This window comes from Sceloporus occidentalis, unplaced genomic scaffold (genome assembly GCF_023333645.1).
Source record: "Sceloporus occidentalis isolate IW3139 unplaced genomic scaffold, rSceOcc1.0.p SCAF_4, whole genome shotgun sequence".
Classification (NCBI taxonomy): domain Eukaryota; kingdom Metazoa; phylum Chordata; class Lepidosauria; order Squamata; family Phrynosomatidae; genus Sceloporus; species Sceloporus occidentalis.
The window spans coordinates 84,381,061-84,397,881 of NW_028316984.1; the positions used below are offsets into that span (position 1 = coordinate 84,381,061).

At 43.3% G+C, this 16,821-nt stretch overlaps 1 protein-coding gene and 1 long non-coding RNA gene across 6 annotated transcripts in view; both read left to right on the forward strand.

Annotated features, from left to right (window-relative positions):
* The window catches only part of LOC149314201 (uncharacterized), a 303,565-nt gene that overhangs the window by 47,519 nt on the left and 239,225 nt on the right, over positions 1-16,821 (forward strand). The window lies entirely within an intron of this gene.
* DTX4 (deltex E3 ubiquitin ligase 4) overlaps positions 1-16,821 on the forward strand; it is a 53,614-nt gene that overhangs the window by 12,982 nt on the left and 23,811 nt on the right. Inside the window, exons 1-2 of one of the 3 annotated variants that reach the window (XM_089520649.1) lie at positions 1,860-1,989; positions 12,892-13,645. In XM_089520649.1, coding sequence (XP_089376775.1) covers positions 1,932-1,989; positions 12,892-13,645 — 812 coding nt within the window. In that variant the 5' untranslated portion in view covers positions 1,860-1,931. Of the gene's footprint in view, positions 1-1,859; positions 1,990-7,671; positions 7,724-12,891; positions 13,646-16,821 lie in introns of those variants that run through there. The other 2 variants (XM_089520650.1, XM_089520647.1) reach the window with 2 other exon arrangements.

Here is a 16,821-nt window from a genome sequence, read left to right on the forward strand (position 1 = left end):
TTCAATGTGGTTTAATGCACGGATAGGTATCCTGGTTAAAGTGAGATTGTTTTTAATAAAAATGTGAACAGTTCACTCTGTGTGTGTGTGTGTGTGTGTGTGTGTGTGTGTGTGTGTGAGAGAGAGAGAGAGAGAGAGAGAGAGAGAGAGAGAGAGAATACTTCTGGAAGGAGACACACATCCCCCCCTTTCCTTCAGTGATCTCAAAGTGTTGTGCATGGCTCTACCCTCCTTCCCACTTTATCCCTACAACACCCGTTGACATTGGCCAGGATAAGAGACAATGGCTGATCCAAGATTCAGTAAGTGTTGTGGCTCATTGGGGACTGGGACCTGGATCGTCTGATTCCCAGTTAAGCATGACATTCTTGCAAACAAGCTAGTAAAATGTGGGTTACAAATTGCAACTTAAATGGATTTGTAATTGGTTGAAGGGCTGAACCCAAAGGGTGCTCAGCAATGGATCCTCTTCATCCTGGAGAGAAGTGACCAGTGGGGTCTCACAGGGTTCTGTCCTGGGCCCAGTGCTATTCAACATCTTTATCAATGACTTAGATGAAAGAATAGAATGCATGCTTATCAAATTTGCAGATGACACCAAATTAGGAGGAATAGCTACTACCTCAGAGGACAGGATCAAAATTCAAAATGATCTTAATAGATTAGAAAGCTGGGCCAAAGCTAACAAAATGATTTTCAACATGGAGAAATGTAAAGTGCTGCATTTAGGGCAAAAAATGAAATGTATAGATATAGAATGGGGGACATATGGCTGAATGAAACTACGTGTGAAAGGGATTTAGGAGTCCAAGTAGACTACAAGTTGAACATGAGGCAGCAGTGTGATGAGGCAGCTAAAAAGGCCAATGTGATTTTAGGCTGCATCAATAAAGGTATAGTGTCTAGATCAAGGGAAGTAATAGTCCCACTCTATTCTGCTTTGGTCAGACCCCACCTGGAATACTGTGTCCAGTTCTGGGCACCACAATTCAAAAAAGGATGTTGAGAAACTGGAGCGTGTCCAAAGGAGGGCGACTAAAATGGTGGAGGGTCTGGAAACCATGCCCTATGATGAGCGACTGAGGGAGCTGGGGATATTTAGCCTGGAGAAGAGAAGGTTAAGAGGTGATATGATAGCCTTGATTAAATATTTGAAGGGATATCATATTGAGAAGGGAGCCAGCTTGTTTTCTGCTGCTTCAGAGAACAGGACCAGGAACAATGGATGCAAGCTCCAGGAAAAGAGATTCCAACTAAATCTCAGGAGGAACTTCCTGACAGTCAGGGCTGTTCCGACGGTGGAACACAGTCCCTCGGAGAGTGGTGGAGTCTCCTCCTTTGGAGGTCTTTAAACAGAGGCTGGATGGCCATCTGTCAGGAATGCTTTGATTGTGAATTCCTGTATGGCAGGGGGTTGGACTGGATGGCCCTTGGAGGTATCTTCCAATTCTATGATCCTATGATTTTGTCCCAAGGTGGCTCTCAATGCTATTTCTGTTTTCCCTTTCATCTCTTCACAGTGAGAACAGTAGGGATAATGAAAGTCCATTAAAGACCCATTAAGAATGGGATAATTATGCATGTGAATATAGGCTGGATCCCAGGGACATATGAGTGGGATAGTTCAGATCTTTCAGGGTAGTAGCCCCATTTTGGCAGGGAGAGTCCTTCTGGCTCCTTTAGAAACAGAATGCTCTCAATGCTCTGTTGTTAAGCTGCCTCAGAGGATGATGGGCAGCAGCCCCCTCACCCCCCAAGCTGCCTTGTTGAATGAGCAATTGTTCTGCCTGCCACCCCTCTTCTCTCTCCCCAGTTGCTATGAATGTTGTTGTTTGGGGTCATTAAGGAGTTCTGGTGGTAGAGGGGTTGTGACCCTGGCAGGGTCTTGAATAGCTATTGTCCCTTTTCTTCCCTTCTTGAATGGGAGGCTGATGGCCTGTCTCAGAATGACCCAGAGAGTGAGAGATGGTGGGAGGATTTTCCCACAAGGTTAATAGATTGAGTTGGATGGGGCCAGATGCTGAAATTCCTATATCCCCCCCCCCCCCCTCCATAGCACACACAGAGAGGTTTCTTCACCTTCTCATGATGGATTTTAATAAATTATAGAGTCTGCACTTGTCCAACCGTGGTTTAGCTTGTAACAGGCTTCCCCATTGTAATGCCTGATTGCTTCGAAAGAGCCTACCTCCCCATATAATTTCCTCAGAAAATCTCCTCTTTTGTTGTCTGAAATAACTTGCTCTGGTGCGTGTGGTCTTCCCCTGACGGCAGGATTTTACTTTTGCTCAAGCCTAATGAGTCAAAGAATGTTGTGGGAAATGGAAACTAAGGCACAAATATCTAGCTGTTAGCCACAGACAGGGGCTGGTCTTTATTAATCTTTATAGTCTTTATTCATTTGTATATAGAAAGTTGATAAGTCTCTATTAATCTCTCACTGCCTTCTTCCATCCCAACAATAAATTCTTCAAACATTTTATTATGTAAAGGAATCTAGTCCAATCACCACAGTGTCTTTCTTTTCTGCCGCACTTGCCATAGTGTGTTTATTACTAAATCATAAAACATTTCATGTAAAACGACAATCAACGGATTAGATGATCCAGGTTTATCCTTTCCCTTTATTCTTTGATCACTTGCTAATCCACGCTGTTCAGCCATCTGCATCAGGCACCTGTTCCTAGTGCACGTTAATAATGGTCTCTTACTTCATATTTCATACTCATTCTCCCGAACCTTTTTTTGAAAAGAAAATTCTATTCCCGCACCCCACCCCAGTTCAGCCTGGGGCCACAGATCCTCATTTGTTTGCATCTAACTGCAGGGAGGGCTGTTGTACATGATTCATTTATTTCTGGGTGCTGGATTGAAAGTTGTTGTTTTCTGTTGAATTTTACTTTTAAAGAAAGAAAGGAAAAAAGATTTTTTAAAAAATTTCCACAGCTCTGTAAATGTTACTGTTCCTAGTCAGCTTTCTTTTCTGCCAAGTAATCTTAGCTTCTAATATTAATCAGGAGGATTAGCTAAAGGAACATAAAAAAAATTAGATACCATTGAATTTATCACAGACCCGTTTGAAGACTTAGGGCAAGAGTCATGGCTTGCATCTTTTTGGATCTTATTACATTCTATCCCACTCCCATAACAGTATAAACATGTGTAATAACCTGAGGCTTTAATATCACTCTGTCATTACATCTGAAGAATTGGATTGATATCCATGAAAGCTTGTGCTAAAATATGAATTGGTTATTCTTAAAAGTGCAGCTAGATTTCTCACCCCCTCCCTTTTGCCTTTTTGATACGGACATTTCAAAAAAGAGAACTCTCCTTTTCCCCCCCACACATTTTTGTGCAGATTTAGGAGTGTTTAGACCTTGCAGTGCCAGTTTCTCCTTTCTCCCTTTCTGGGTGCAGTCCCAGACACAAAGGGACAGTCTCTTGATTGTTCAATTAATTTCCACAGTGTTCTAGAAGTCAGAAAGCACCCATGGCTTGCCAGAGATTTGAAAATTATATTTTAATAAGCTGAAACCATTAATTGCAATCCAGATCAATGTATACCTTGCTTTGACATTACCCATATATTAATTAACACAGAGAAAGTATGCTGACATAGACAAAATTACAGAATAATGCTGCCCAAAAGAGCTTTTCTGCATGGCTAAATTTCATCCTTTTCAGTGTACATTTCCTTGGCATAGCCCCCCCCCTTTTTTTTTTTAACAGATACTGATTTCAAGATAATTTACTTTACTGATACTAGAATGTGTTTAGCTTTGCAGTATGAGGGCACATGGCAGCTTCCTAATTGTGGGCAACCTCAAAAAAGGAGGAAAAACATTCTTTTTCTCCCATATGTAGAGAAAGCCAGTTTTATAAATCGTACAATTCATTCTGATTTTGACCATCCCCTTCTCTAATATGACCCACCCACTAATGTAGATGCATCTGGTCTCCAGCAGCACTGTAAAATTAAGGAATTTGATACAATGGACATGTGAACTTCTTTGAAAAACTTTGGGCAGAGATGTTGGTTAGTTACTGTCCTTATTCATACTTTGTTTGCATTCTACTGCTCACACATGACTGCTGCACAAATGGGGCTCGCTGCTCTCTTGAATGGAGAAAGGCACTCTGCCTCTCTGTGAGCACACATTTATGGATGGATATAGCCCCATATTTGTAGCTGTGACTAGGGAAGCTTTTGCTGCCAGAGAAACTTTGCAGATCCATCTTCAAAAGGTTGTTCAATTTTTTATTATTTCCTTTCCAATTCTACAATGAAAAATTTATAGTTCTTTGACAATCAAAGAGGGAGAAAATCCCTAATTTAAAAATGTTACTGCTGACATGCTCAGGTTAGGCAAATATATTTATATTACTTCCTTTAGCTTAAAAGTGAAATCTATTCAAATGTTAAATAAGTGTTTTACAGCAGGACTTTGTCCTAATAATAATTTTACATCCATCAGTTCCTTGTTCCGGGAAGGGTGTTGGTAAATATAGGTTGCAGTGTGTGTAAAACAATTCTTACCTTCTGTTCTTTGCAGGCCTGTTTTTTTCTGGGGAAATTGCCAACTTTCCATTTCTTAGTTTCTCACCACCTATCCATAAAGCAAGAATGGCCTTGACATATTTTCTGGAGAAAAATAGGGTCATGCTCTGTTTGAATACTTCCTTTTTCAAGAAGGAAAACCCCAATCAAAATGTGTACTTTCATAGAACTGAGGTTATAAACAGAGACATCAGAATTAAACATAAATCCTCAAACTAAGGCATGTTACAGATGCGCCGAAGGGGCGTGCTAGGGTTAGGAAGGGGCGTATTAGGGTTGAGAAGGGGTGTATTAGGAAGGGGCATATTAGGGTTGATGCCCCTCAACCCTAGTACGGACCGAGTCCGTACAAAATGGCGGCGCCCGTCCACATGGGGGCCGCCATCTTGATGTAGCGGACGCATTGCGTCCGCACGTCGCACAGCACAAATGACGCCGTGAGTGCGCCATTGGCACCTCGTGGCGTCATAACCGCGCCGCAAAGAGAAGCGCCATTTTGGGGCTTCTTTTTGCAGCGTGAAGGAGTCGCGCGGTTTGTATGCTGGGGCTCCTCCGCGCTGCAAATGGCGGTGGTGGCAGACCGCCCATTTTGGGCGGTCTGTAACGCGCCCATGATACTCATAGTTTGCATTCTTCACATAATCCCAATACTAGGATTGTATCAGTGCTTGTCAGCTACATGTGTATTACATCAAAGCAAATTACCCTGCTCTCCCATCATTTGTATCCTCAAAGTGCATAGCAGTTTTACTTACCAATCAGCAAGTTATCCAAACTCAAAATTAGATGTCAGGATTCTTGAATTGCCTCCAGGACTGCACTCTTGTTGGGCTGCATTTCAATCTTGTCACTCAGTATATTAGAGGAAATCTTTGTATTTTACTCTATACCAGGGTTGCTTCCTCCTCCCTGATACTGCTTGATGAAGTTTTAACTCATTTTCTTAATAAATGCTGAATTAGACCAGTAGCACACTTCCTCAGCACAGATGTAATCTTAAAGTAATTTGGAGTATAATTCCTAGAATCCCTGACCACTGGCCATGATGGCTGAGGGTTATGAGAGTTCAAGTCCCAAACAGTTAAAGGATGCCAGGTTGTCTACCCTGATTTATTGAATAACTTACCTAAAAAGTACAGGGTGGGGTGGGTGTATGCTGGAAACTGGAGGCCAGACTAGATAAGTGAGGCAGCCTGTTTCTTGGATTTCCATTTCTGCCTTGTTCACCCTGAAGGGAGTGGGCGAGGGGGACATCCTTATATCAAAAGGAACATGTAGTTAAGAGTTAAACTTTCCCCTTTCTCCATACCTTGCACCTTTTCAGCTATTTTTTTCCAGGCTCAAGTCATTTCTACTACTGAAGTCCTCCTGGGAGAAAAGTGCCTGGTGTTGAGATGAAGGCGCAGAGAAAGCTCAGGCAGCACTTCTCACTCAGGCAGACTTTCTAATATAAGAATCAGATGCACCGCATCCTGCTTCCTTTGAATCTGGGTGGACACGTGAAGAATAAACGTGATAGCTCCCATCACAGCTTGTTTGCCCTTGGGAGATGACTGGAAATTTAGGGCATATGATGGGGGAGATCTGGGGGGAGAAGCAGATGTGGATAGGGTACAGAATTGAGCATAAAGTTACCTTGTGAAGTGAGGATGGAAAGAAAAAGTAGTGGATATGAATGTATCTGCCTCTTTCCACAGTTTTGGAGGCCTCCCATTTTAATGTGATTTAAATGGGATTATTTTGTTTATTACAGTTTATTAAACAAATCAGTGATATCAGCCATAAGCTAAAAGCCCCTGGGTACTGTGGTGTACAAATGTACAACCATCTGGATTCCTCTTTTCTTTTGCTCCTCAAGCTTGCCTTTCTTTTCTTCAACAGCTCCCCTAACTTTTAAAACCCAGTGAACTGGGGGCAAAAGAAGCATTGTTGTAACAAAGGGTTTGGTCAGAAGAATTACATTTGATGAGTGGTTTGCAGTGACCTTAGACCTTTCTCCTGAATAGTATCACTAACAGAAGGCAATATGAGTAGTAAAACAAAACAAAGCAAAACAAAAAACCCACAACATTTTTTGTTCTCATCTTTGTATCTTCACATAACTGGCCAGTAGAGCTGTTTCAAATGCTTATGAGTCTGTTACACCAGGGAGCCCTGGTGGCACAGTAGTTAAATGCTGGTACTGCAGCCAAAATGTTGTGTGTTCAGTTTTGCAGGGTTCCAGGTTGACTCAGTCTTCCGTCCTTTCATAGATTGGTAAAATGAGTACCCAGCTTGTTGGGGGCAATTGGCTTACTTACACACTGTAAATGGCATAGAGAATGCTTAGTTTACTATGAAGCAGTATAGAAATGTAAATGCTGTTGCTATTGCAGCTACAGTATTACAATTTGGCCCAAAGGGGAATTTTAGTCACTCAACAGTCCACTGCAAAGAATTTGCCCACCACTTCAGAGATAAAATTTCTTAGAATAACACTGATTTGGATACTACACTTTATCTAGGTCTGGTGGATGTAACCTTGGCCTCTGCTTGTCCCATACTGATAAACGCTTTTCAGTTTGTGCAGCCCAGGCATGTGCACAGGATCCTTGGAGAGGTGAGAGCCACTCTCGTGTACTAGGTCCTTGCCCCTCCTGGCTTATTACACAGGCCAGAAGGAACTGACTGAGGAGTTTATCGCATTGGGCCAGGAACGGGCCCATTGTGTTCTAAAAAGGGAACGTTCTGGGGACAGAATGGGCCCCAGAACACCTCTTACCGCACGGAGGAATGCCGCAGCTGCCGCCGGGCGTTCCAATTGCGTCCCCGCTCCGTTCCAGGGGGTGCGATTTGGGAGAACTGTTCCCAAGCGTTCTGAGAAATCGCGCCCCCTGGAATGGAGCGGGGACATGATTGGAACGCCCAGCGGAAGCTGTGGCGTTCCTCTGTGCGGTAAGATGTGTTCTGGGGCCCATTCCGTCCCCAGAACGCCCCCTTTTTAGCACGCAACGGGCCCGTTCCTGGCCCAATGCGATAAACTCCTGAGTGTGGGTAGGGGAAGTGGTTAATGGTTCTGTATAGCGAGGCAGAGTCCCAACATGCCTAGTGGCCACATGCCTCTCTTCTCTTGGCAGGAGCACTTCTGTAGGGCCTCTGAAGAAGATCTTTAAGTACAGACAGGTATATTTGAGTGAATGGTTGTCCCTGTGAATGAATTGTGATCAGAAGTTGTTAATGACTTTGAAGGTCAAGATCAGTTTTTTGAACTGGATCCCAAATGGATTAATAATAATAATAATAATAATAATAATAATAAATTTTATTTGTATACCGCTTTTCCGCAGATCAAAGCGGTTTACAACCGTAGAAAACCATTACAACCATAAAAAACTGTTACAAAACATCTCTAGATAAAAACCAATTATACAAAATTTAAAACACAGTCATACAACAAGGTAAGGCAGGGAATCAGTGGCATCAACATACACAGCTTCATTTATCAGGGGGGAAGGCTTGACAAAAAAGGATGTTTTAAGCCTTTTTAAAAATGTTTCTAGGAGGGGTCGTCAAACGGAGCTCCTCGGGAAGGCTATTCCAGATTCGCAGGGCCATCACTGAAAAGGCCATCTGGGATGTAGAAACATATTTGGAAGGTGGAATTTCCATATTCTTACCGGATGTTCTGAGTGTGCGGGGCGGATTAGGAGCCAGTGTCTGTGTAGATGAGTTTGATGGTTATACACTTGTGTAAGATAGAGCCACGTACCAAATGATGAGTAATGCAGTCTGGTACTGTACAGCTGAAGTAGGATCTCTAGCATTCCCATTCTGTAGGTTTGTTCCCCTTATTATGTATCCTTAACTGTGTGGCAGTGGCATTGAAGCCAACAAAAGAGGGGCTGTTAAATTGGTCTCCAGTGCCATTTGTTATCCTACATGGAGAGATAAACAGTCTATATACCTTCTGTTCCCTGGCCTAGTTGATATATATATGTGTGTGTGTGTGTGTGTGTGTGTGTGTGTGTGTGTGTAATATATTAACCCACACACAGTGGCCCCTAGGTATCTACTGTGGTTTAGTCCCCCATGGATATCAAAATCTGTGGATGATCTAGTCCCATTATATACAATGGCATAATAAAATGATGCAGTTATATACAATGGCAAAATCAAGCTTTGCTTTTTGTAATATATATATGTGTGTGTGTGTGTGTGTGTGTGTGTGTATAGTCTAATATTTTCAAGCTGTTGAATCCCTGGATAAAAAAAGCTGTGGACATCGAGGGCCAACTGTATATGTAATATATTACATCAGGAGACATGGCTGGCATTCTGTTGATGACATGCCTGTATGTCTCCTTTTTGGACAGGGAGTGGAAGGGGTATTCTGTAGCCCTTTATACCTTATCCAAAAATTCATCCTCCTCAGGCAGCTGTCAAGTCTCAGCTGCTGCAGAGGCAAGAAAGGATTGCAACAAGGCTTCAGAGGAGAAAGACGCAGCTGGTCTTAGATCCAAGTGTGAGAGAAATGAGAGTTTTTTACTGATGGAATGTACTCTCCCTTTCCCTACTCCTTGAAGCCAAGATAAGCCACATCTTCTTCCTCTGAACTGCCTCCTCCTTTCTTCATCTCCCCACTGGGAAGCATCAGTTCTGCTTGAGGCTCAGCAGGAGCTGGAGAAGGAGAGGACATGGAACTGCACTGGCAGGAAGTTGTACTCAGGGTGACCAGACGTCCTCCTTTTCCAGGATGTATCCTCCATTTCAACCTTCTGTCCAGGAGGAATTTCAAAATGTCATCTGTTTTGAGCATGACTAAGAAGCATGCATGTATGTTTATATGAGTAGTTTTAGCTTTTATTTGGTCATGCCCTACATTTTTCTCGAATATACTACATTTTGTGGTGCCTTGTCCTCCTTTGTGGGTATGACACCTGGTCACCCAGATTGTACTCTACCTGCTTGATGGTTCATGCGATCCCAAATCTATGTTAGAGTTACATGGGAATGGGAAAAAGTGTGAGGAGAAGGTGTGTAGATCAGTCATCACCAGCCATTTCTCCTTTCACTCCCCCCCCCTCCCCGAACAGCCTTTACTTATAGCTGCGGATCCAGCTTTGGAGGAGACTGTTTAATTTTTACATTTATTCAGTGCTTTTTCTTCCACATTGTTATTCGGAGCAGCATTTATAGAGTTCCTAGTTGTTCCTTCCAGGCACAGAAAAGTAGGCACAGACCACCTTAGTTTCAGCTGAATTGCATGCCTTAAGATGTATGCCATGGGGCTCTGCGCACCAGAGATGCAAGGGGGAGAGTTTAATTCTTTCTAATCCTGTTGATCGTTTCTCACCAGCAGTAGCATTATGAGGCCAAGGTAGTGTTAGGGACTCTGTGTTTTCCTTATCTTGTGTAATTCGGTTCAGAGGCACACACAGGTTAAAATGGAGCCTTTGGAGATGTCGAGGAGAAGATGTAGTATTTTCCCAAGCAACTGCTTTCACCTTCTTAGGAACGCGCATTCCTCACACATGAGAGCCATGGATTCAGTGCTTCAGAATGTAACTAATCAGATTATCTCTAAACCCATTAACTCTATGGACATAGATAAAATAGTCCTGAAATCTCATTAGCAAGTTTTGTGGATGAAATAGGGCAGTGTGTCAGAAGGCTCCAGCTACCTTGTTTGTGTGGTAGGGTGGTGTGTTTTTGTACATTGGAACATAATGTGCACATATAACTTCCCAAAAGGTCAAGGTGATCAGACTTCCTCCTTTTCCAGGACCTACATTTCAGCCTTTTGTCCAGGAGGAATTCCAAGAAGTCCTCCATTTTGAGCAGGACTAGGAAGCCTGAATTTAAATTTATATGAGTATTTTTAGCTTTTATTTTGTAATGTCCTACATTTTTCTTGCATGTTCTACATCTTGCGGTGCCTTGTCCTCATTTGTGGTTAGGACATCTGATTGCCCTGCAAGATGCATATATTATCTGTTCTGATAACATGTGGTTTTATTGCTTAGATTTTTCATCAATAATTTATTGTGAAAATTCCCCTTCTCTTCCCAAACATCTCTCAGAGTAGAAAGGAAGGTCAAGCTAGATATTTTTTAAACAAGATAACAGAGAGACCAGAGGTCCATCTATTTAACCAAATTGTTTTGTTGTTCTTGTGTGCCTTCAAGTCATTTCCAAGTTATGGCAACTCACCATGGGGTTTTCTCGGCAACATTTGTTCAGAGGAGGTTTGCCATTGCCTTCCAATGAGGCTGAGAGAGTGTGACTTGCCCAAAGTCACCCAGTGGATACCATGGCCGAGCTGGGAAGCAAACATTGGTCTCCAGAGTCATAGTCCAATACTCAAACCACAATGTCACATTGGCTCTCCATGTAGTTAAATACCATAAAGAATATCATTGCTTTTTTCCTTGCAACTTTGGAAGTCCAAGGGTTAATACTGGCAGTGGAACAACAACAGTGTGGCGGCTGTTAACTCCTGCTGGTTGTGTAAATATTTGTTACTGGGTGTAGTTCCTCCATCAGGAATGCTCTGGTGTCTTTTGTCAGAGGAACTGGTTGGAGTCATTTCTTGGTTATCTAAACACCACTGGCAGAAGCTATGGATGATATTATAATTAGTTAATGTATTATGGTTGTTGTTAAATTGAGGCAGATGAGTAAGATGTACTTCTTGAGACGCTTGTTTCTGCCTCTACAGAAATGGATTTCTTTCATTCATATGAAAAGTTCATTTTATTTTAGTTTTCAGCAGTGCCCAGTTGTATTTCATCAGCACTTAGAATCCTGAAATGGAGAAACATATATATGTGAAGTGACAGAAACAGTATAAAAGAAGAGTGTAGTGTGGTTTTATGCATTTGCAATAAATGTGTGCATTTCTTTACTGTGCATACTTTAGTCTGCTTCCAAGTAATTTAATAACTTTTTAACTTTTGAGTTTTGTGAATTTTTAACTATAGATTTTAACCTGTTGTTGGCTGCTTTGAATCCTGAATTAGGAAAAAGTTGGGTTATAAATAAATATGTTAATAAATAATAATAAATAATTCTGCAAACACTGCAAATATTAGAGCCCTAAAGTGTAAATGATTTTTGATGTTCTGCCTTTATAATGCTACAAATTCAGGGATTCGAGGAAAATTTCATCAGAGGAGCAGAATTTTTCTTTTGGGAAGGCAATACCCCTACACAAAATTGATACACCTTTGGCAGGCTGGAGACTGTGGATTGGTGTATCATACTTGCAAGGGTCAAGGAAACGGCAGATAATAAGGGTATGGAGTGTGGATGTGACAAGAATTTTGCCATTGTATTTACCAAAATTCATTCGCAAAGGTATGGCAGGGGCTACAAAAACTGGCAGGGACCATGTGTTGCCCATCTTGGCTTAGATGTTGTATATTTATACCAGACATTACATTCAATGGAAACTAAGCTTATGATGTAGATTTCCCATTTTGCTTGGAATTGACTGACTTCTACCAATTTCCAGTCAGTATCTTTTCCCCTGTTACTGCTTGGAGCTGCTCCATCTCCCAATTCTACATTGAGTTTTAACAATTGGCATTTCTCACACACAGATTTTACAAGCAAAAGAGGTGCTTTATGTAGGACCTAGCTTCATAATCTGTTTAGTTTCTCTTTCACCTCACCATATGTATTCAGAATGTCTTGCGTAGTCAACAGTCCTTGCAAAATTAATAATATTATCCCTTTGTAAATGATTTACTCCAATTGAAAAAAAAAAGGGTGGGGGGGTTAAAATTACGTAGTGAGTATGTGAGTGATGTAAGGTTTCAGGTTCACATTCTTAGTCCCGGTCCAGATGGGCGCTTTAGCACGTCCTGGCAACGTGCTAGGGTTGCCTCTGGGCGCCGTTTCCAGACGCCTCGCAACCCTAACATGTCACCAGGACGTCATCACTGTGCGGCACCATATAAATGACATGCACAGCTGTGATGTCACTGCTGCATGCCGTCCAGATGGACCCGTGCAGCAGCGACATGCTCATGCCACCACCAGCACTTTGCGGCAGCGCTAAAAGGAGCCGCTTTTCAGCACTACTTTGTTTTCCGCATAGCTGCGCTGCGCAGTTTGGTTGCTGCGGCACGGCTATGCAGAAAAGAGAGGCAGCTCCCGGCCGCCTCTTTCTGGCAGTCTGTACCCCGCCATAGTTTCTGTATTACACTGGCTCTCTTTTTTTCATTCAGCCTCAAGTATTCTTTTCCATGAATCCTCTTCTTCAGCTATATTTTGGTGACCCAGAGTTATAATAATCTGGTTTCCTTCCCTTTATGGCATTCATTATGTTCTCATTACTCTCTTTGCAGGCACTATTCGCCCAGTGCGGCGCAGCTATTATGATCCCTCCTCAGCCCCAGGAAAAGGCGTGGTATGGGAGTGGGAGAATGACAATGGCACCTGGACCCCCTATGATATGGAGGTGGGTATCACCATCCAGCATGCTTATGAGAAACAGCATCCCTGGATTGACCTTACTTCCATTGGCTTCTGTTACATCATTGACTTCAGCACCATGGGGCAGATCAACCGCCAGACTCAACGCAAACGCCGTGTCCGCCGCCGACTTGACATGGTCTACCCGCTGGTCACTGGCACCTTGCCCAAATCCCAGTCATGGCCAGCAAGCCCTGGTGTAGCCAGCACTCCCCCTGCTCCTGCCTGCACCTGTCCACAGTGCCTCCTTGTCATGAGCATCAAGGCAGCAGTAGCTGCTGGGAGCAACGGAGGGTCTGGAGCTACAGTGAGCCAACAGCAGCCACAGCAACCGCAGCCACCTCCACGGAAGGCCATCTCCCTTTCTGGGAGTAGCAAACTTCCCACTCCAGCCTCAGTTCACAAGCCCCAAGATGGAACCGCCACAATGCGCAGCTCCTTGAAGACCCTGGCATCTCAAGTGAGCCGGAGGCAGGCAGCCAGCACACCAGCCCTTACCACAACAAACTCTCCTGCCAGCCCTCCTGGTGCCAACGGAAAGGTGACCCGTGCCAGCCTTAATACACTGAACCGCACCAACCTGCAGCGCCTGGCAATTGCACAGTCCCGTGTCCTGATTGCCTCAGGGTAATATTTGTTTAATCATTTACTGTATCTCTGACCCTTTTCCCCTTCAGGTGTCATAATACAAATCTTCAAGTTATCTCGGCAGCTACTCCGTGAAGTAGGTCTCACTGAGACTGATTAGCCCAAGGATACACAGAGAAATTTCATAATGCACTGGAGGCAAAAATTTAGATTTGCAGATTCAAGTCTTACATCCTAACTCAGGGATGGGCAAAGCGTGACTTGGAGGCTAGATGACTGAAGCCCTAGTCTTAAGCCACTGAGAGAGGGCTGTCCCAAGGGACTCTAGTTTTGACAGAGGCCTGAAATGACCCATCATACCTCCTTGAGGTTTCTGGAAGCATAGTTGGCAAATTTTAAACCCAACCAAATTGGAAGTGGGCTATACAGAGCCCTCCAAAAATGGTGCATATGAAGCAGGTATGGCATCAGAGACTGATGTGACTCCTCATCTCCTTGAATTTGCCCATTTTACCACTTTAACCATCACACCATACTGGCTCTTATATTGCTCAGTGATATTGTCGGCTGAGGAGAACTGAAGCTTATCCACACTGCACAGTTAACAACAATTTGATAGCACTTCAATTGTGATGGCATAATATTGCAGAATCCTGGGATCTGTAACTTGTTGAGCTGTCTGCTAGAGAGCGCTAGTGCAGGGGGTGGGGGTGGAGTAGAGTTCCTTAGCAAAAACAAATCTGCATATCTCACCAAATGACAAAGCATAGAATGGGGTCAGAACAGTTGAAGTGCCATCGAAGTGATGTAATTGTGCAGTCTGGACATACTCCCTAGTTGAAACTAACAGTGCCTACTGCTTATTAATTACAGTAAATCCACATGTGTCATATGATGCATGTTGTTTTACAGTGGCACATTTGTGGATCATTATATAGTAGAAGCTCTTCTGAAGTTTCCTTTTGAGGATGTTGGCTTGATTTGGTCTTCAGAGATGGTGGTTAGGCACTGCTCTGTTAATCCTGGATCATTGTAGACACTTACGAGTCAAACCTGATTTTGACTCATGTTAAAAAATGTTTCCCATATTGATGGCCAGCTGAGTTTCAACTTTTGTGCAGTATTGCTCAAGGTTTTGTCATTAAGAAACTGCCTTGAAATGTTTTAATTAAGACTGAGCTGAGGATTTAAAAACATTTTGAGTTTTTGCTGCTTTTGATGTGGAGAAGAAGAAGCCAATTTCTGAGGTGGGGTGACTGAAGCATCTCCACAGGCCCTATGAGAGACACCAGTTTGTACGTCCTGAGAATCTAGGAGGTTCTAGGATGGGTGTTTGAGGCTCTGCGTCACTGGGTAATGTCTGCAGTCAAAACTGTGTATGTGTTAGGAAATTGCTAATGAAGAGTTACGACTGTGTATATTGAGGGAGCAAGCTTGTTTTCTGCTGCTCCAGAGACTAGGACCCGGAGCAATGGATGCAAGCTCCAGAAAAAGAGATTCCACCTCAACATTAGGAGGCATTTTCTGACAGTAAGGGCTGTTGGACAGTGGAACAAACTCTCGGAGTGTAGTGGAGTCTCCTTCCTGAGAGATCTTTAAACAGAAGCTGGATGGCCATCTGTCGGGGATGCTTTGATTGAGATTGCCTGCATGGCAGGGGGTTGGACTGGATTGCCCCTGCGGTCTCTTCCAACTCTATGATTTTATGATTCTATGGCAGACATCCCACACCAGTCCTTCTCAAACCCTGCCTGCTGCCTTTCAGAAAATACCGCAGACCTCTTTAACCATAAAATGGGGGAGGTCTGTAAACCCCCTTTGAATTTTAATGAGGAAGTGAAACATTCTTTTTTTCTCCTCTTCAGAGCTGGGGAGGATTCCTGTCAAAAGGCCTATAGAAATCTTTTAAGGCTGATGATCTGGAAGGCACCCCAACCCTGGGTCTCCCCCACCCTCACCAAAACACTCTTTCTTGGCCATCTAATTAGCGTGCTTCTTCCTTTTTGTCTGGCTTTGCCATCGGCCTTCTGTTGCCACCGCTTTCCCCTCCCTGCCCATGACCCTTCCCAAAGACTTTCCCATAGATGGGAGCAAGAGAGGAAGGGGCCAAGGTGATGTTTCCTGGAACAAAAGGCTCTGTGAATAACTTGGAGACACAAGCATGGTTTCTAAAGATCTGGAGAAAGGATCAGTGAGGAGCTGGCTAGCAAGCAGGGAGGGTGGAGAAATGCCTCCTCGGTCTTTAGATTAGAGGATTTTCTGTCTCCCGTTAGGCCTTGGTCTGTCACTACGGCAACTATTGTCCACTTGGAAAGGTTCCTGCTCTGGCTGTAATTCAGGCTTTGGCCGTCTCAGTGCATATTTCCATCCATCGCTACCTCCAGATATGCCTCCATAGTGGTGACACTTCCCCTGTTGTCTCAGGGGGGAAATTAGGATTGTTAACTTTTAAATGACATTCTACCAGTCAATAAATGGCAGTTTCTTGAATCTAAAGCCAGTGTTTGGGTTAGGCTGGGCTCATGAGAACCCAGAGACATGCTGAAAATTTCACACTGAAATTCACAGAAGTTGTTGGCTTCTCCTTGCCTTGCATGTCTAACAGGGCTTGGCATGGGGTTTTGCAGTCCACAAGGTTGGCTTCTTCAACTTAGGCTGAAGGAGACTTGAGGCAGGTGAGTGAAATCCTGCTTCTCAAGGACTATATCACAACATGGCAGTGATGAATTGAGAGTTTGCAATTAACATGCAGCCACATTTTAAGAGAGACAGCAGGTTTTTCAAACCATGTCCCATTTATTTATTTATTTATTCTGTTTACTCTATTTATTTATTGCCTCTTGACTTACCAGGAGGGCTCATAATGCACCGTTGATAAAAGTGATGCACAGTTGATAAAAACACTTTAGAAACATTAAATAAATGACTAAAAACCCAGTTTAAAGCAATCCACATTTTAAAATCATTCTAAAAGCAGACAAAAAGTTTCTAAAAACAGACAGAACAGACACCCATCATTTTGAGAGCCGAAAGCCAAACAGAACAGCACAGTCCTCACTGCTTCTGCAGACTCAGAAAGGATAGAGCAAGCCTAATATCCCTTGGGAGCGGGGGTCTCACAGGTGGGGTGCTGCTACAGAAAAGGTCCTATCACATGTACCTCCCAGCGTAGCCTCATCGGGTGGTGGGGAATGTAACAGGGCTTCCACTGATGG